Source organism: Halyomorpha halys, unplaced genomic scaffold (genome assembly GCF_000696795.3).
Source record: "Halyomorpha halys isolate HHAL.00 unplaced genomic scaffold, Hhal_1.1 Scaffold591.1, whole genome shotgun sequence".
Classification (NCBI taxonomy): Eukaryota; Metazoa; Arthropoda; class Insecta; order Hemiptera; family Pentatomidae; genus Halyomorpha; species Halyomorpha halys.
In genome coordinates this window covers 306,933-308,735 of record NW_027104732.1, presented here as the reverse complement: position 1 = coordinate 308,735, position 1,803 = coordinate 306,933, and the positions used below count along the sequence as shown (strand labels likewise).

Sequence of the window (1,803 nt, the reverse complement as noted above, 5' to 3'; positions counted from 1 at the left end):
AAAATATTTTTCGTAATCAATTACAAGAGTATTCAATTATTTTGTAAAGTTTGGTTTATCGATTACAAAATTAATCATAACTGTTGAGTAGATGTACACTTCATAACACTTTTACTCATTATTCAAATACTTTTTATGAATTTTCGAAAAAGTAACCAAATACTGCCAAACTCTGCTGGCGACAGCGTTAATAATCGAAAAGTACAATTGTTTATAAGTTATCTGCTAAATAACAGCAGAAATACGCACCTACCACAAAAGACTGTTTGTTCTCTCATAAAATACGGAAATTTTACTTCGTCGATTGATGAGATCAAAATGAGATCGACACTGCCATCACTTTCTAAGATTTATTCACAGTTTTTTTTCAAAAATTGCACCCACACTTTGCAAAAAGTCAGATATGTAACTATTAATTATTTTGAGAAATATTCCAAGAGAATATTCGTTCTAGGAGAATAGTCACATAGAATAATGTTGAGGGAAATTAAATCAGTTTTTATTTCAAACCTTTTGAAGATGTAAGAGGTTCAAAGTCCTCTACAAAATGGATTAAATTCTGGTAAAATGTGGGTTGTTTCAATTCGCGTTCAACTGATAGCATTCGCGTTCAACTGATAGCATTCGGCGAACGCAATATGCTCTCTGAATAGTGTGTCGCACTGCAAAAAGAGATCATAATCAATGATGTTGGCGACACATCGCCGAGATCTCTCTTTGTAGTGCGACACATGGCCTAACATTTCGCTTCAGAGAACGTAAAGGGTTCGAGGAATGTGAACGTCAGTTGCAACGTCAATGCCCAAACAACACTCTTTTTACCAGAATTTAATCAATTTTGAAGAGGAGAGGATAATATAGTTCTGAACATTTGCATTTTCATCTAAACAACCAGAAAGATATGTCCTAGTAATGAAGCACGTGATTCATGAATGTTAGCAGTATTATCACTTGAAAACTGGTTTCGTAATTTAAATTTTGTTCCCAGTTCTAAAATCATAAAAGAGATATCAAAATTGGTCTGGGCATTACATCTGCCCCTCCTGATGAGAATAACTAATTTACGAAATTAATATTACTGAAATTCTACATTATTTGAATTTTTTTTTTAAATAAAAATATCAACGTTGTAAGCATTTTAATATAGGCCACACGTATTCCAGAATGTTCAATATCTAAGAATATAAGGCACTAAGAAAACTGAGTCTGATATGATGGAGGATTGAAATCCGGAAATAATTTGAATGTTGATACAAGCACTTGATCAGCTTTGAGTGAATAGAGAATTAACATTTTTAAATAGCTAATCTATTAACTAATTAGGATATGAATAATAATTTTAATTTCAACAATTGCGTAAATTATATTAACTAATATTAGCTGAATGCATATGGTAGGGGAAATCCTACATATATCTTGGAAGGTTTGATTTGTTCTAGATCAAAAAGCGAGATGGTAGCAAATACAGCTTGTAAGGTAAGAATCGCGTATTGGAACATAGCGCATGTTAAACTTGTTTTTTTCTTGTAGAATCTTCTCGTTCAATATGATTATTAAGTAAATTTTTTATTGAAATAATATGGTTTTAATGAGAAATGATTCCAATAGAAACTATTTCATCACACTTTAAAATAAAGATATAATAATTCAAAGAGAGTATTAAACTGTTTTGTAGATTTTAGCGCTGGTGTGCTTCATCCAGGTTTGTGCAGGTGCTAAAAAATGGGAAGAACTTAGTGGTAAGTATTAAAGAAATGCTTTTAATACCGGTACTTCAAATAACTAATTATACTTCATTTAATT

At 31.2% G+C, this 1,803-nt stretch overlaps 1 protein-coding gene across 1 annotated transcript in view; it reads left to right on the top strand.

The window, feature by feature from the left end:
* Positions 1-1,410: 1,410 nt before the first annotated feature.
* Positions 1,411-1,803, top strand: part of LOC106684552 (uncharacterized) — a 4,476-nt gene continuing 4,083 nt past the window's right edge. Inside the window, exons 1-2 of the mRNA XM_014426697.2 lie at positions 1,411-1,476; positions 1,676-1,739. Of these exons, the coding sequence (XP_014282183.1) occupies positions 1,453-1,476; positions 1,676-1,739 (88 nt within the window). The 5' untranslated portion in view covers positions 1,411-1,452. The remainder of the gene's footprint in view (positions 1,477-1,675; positions 1,740-1,803) is intronic.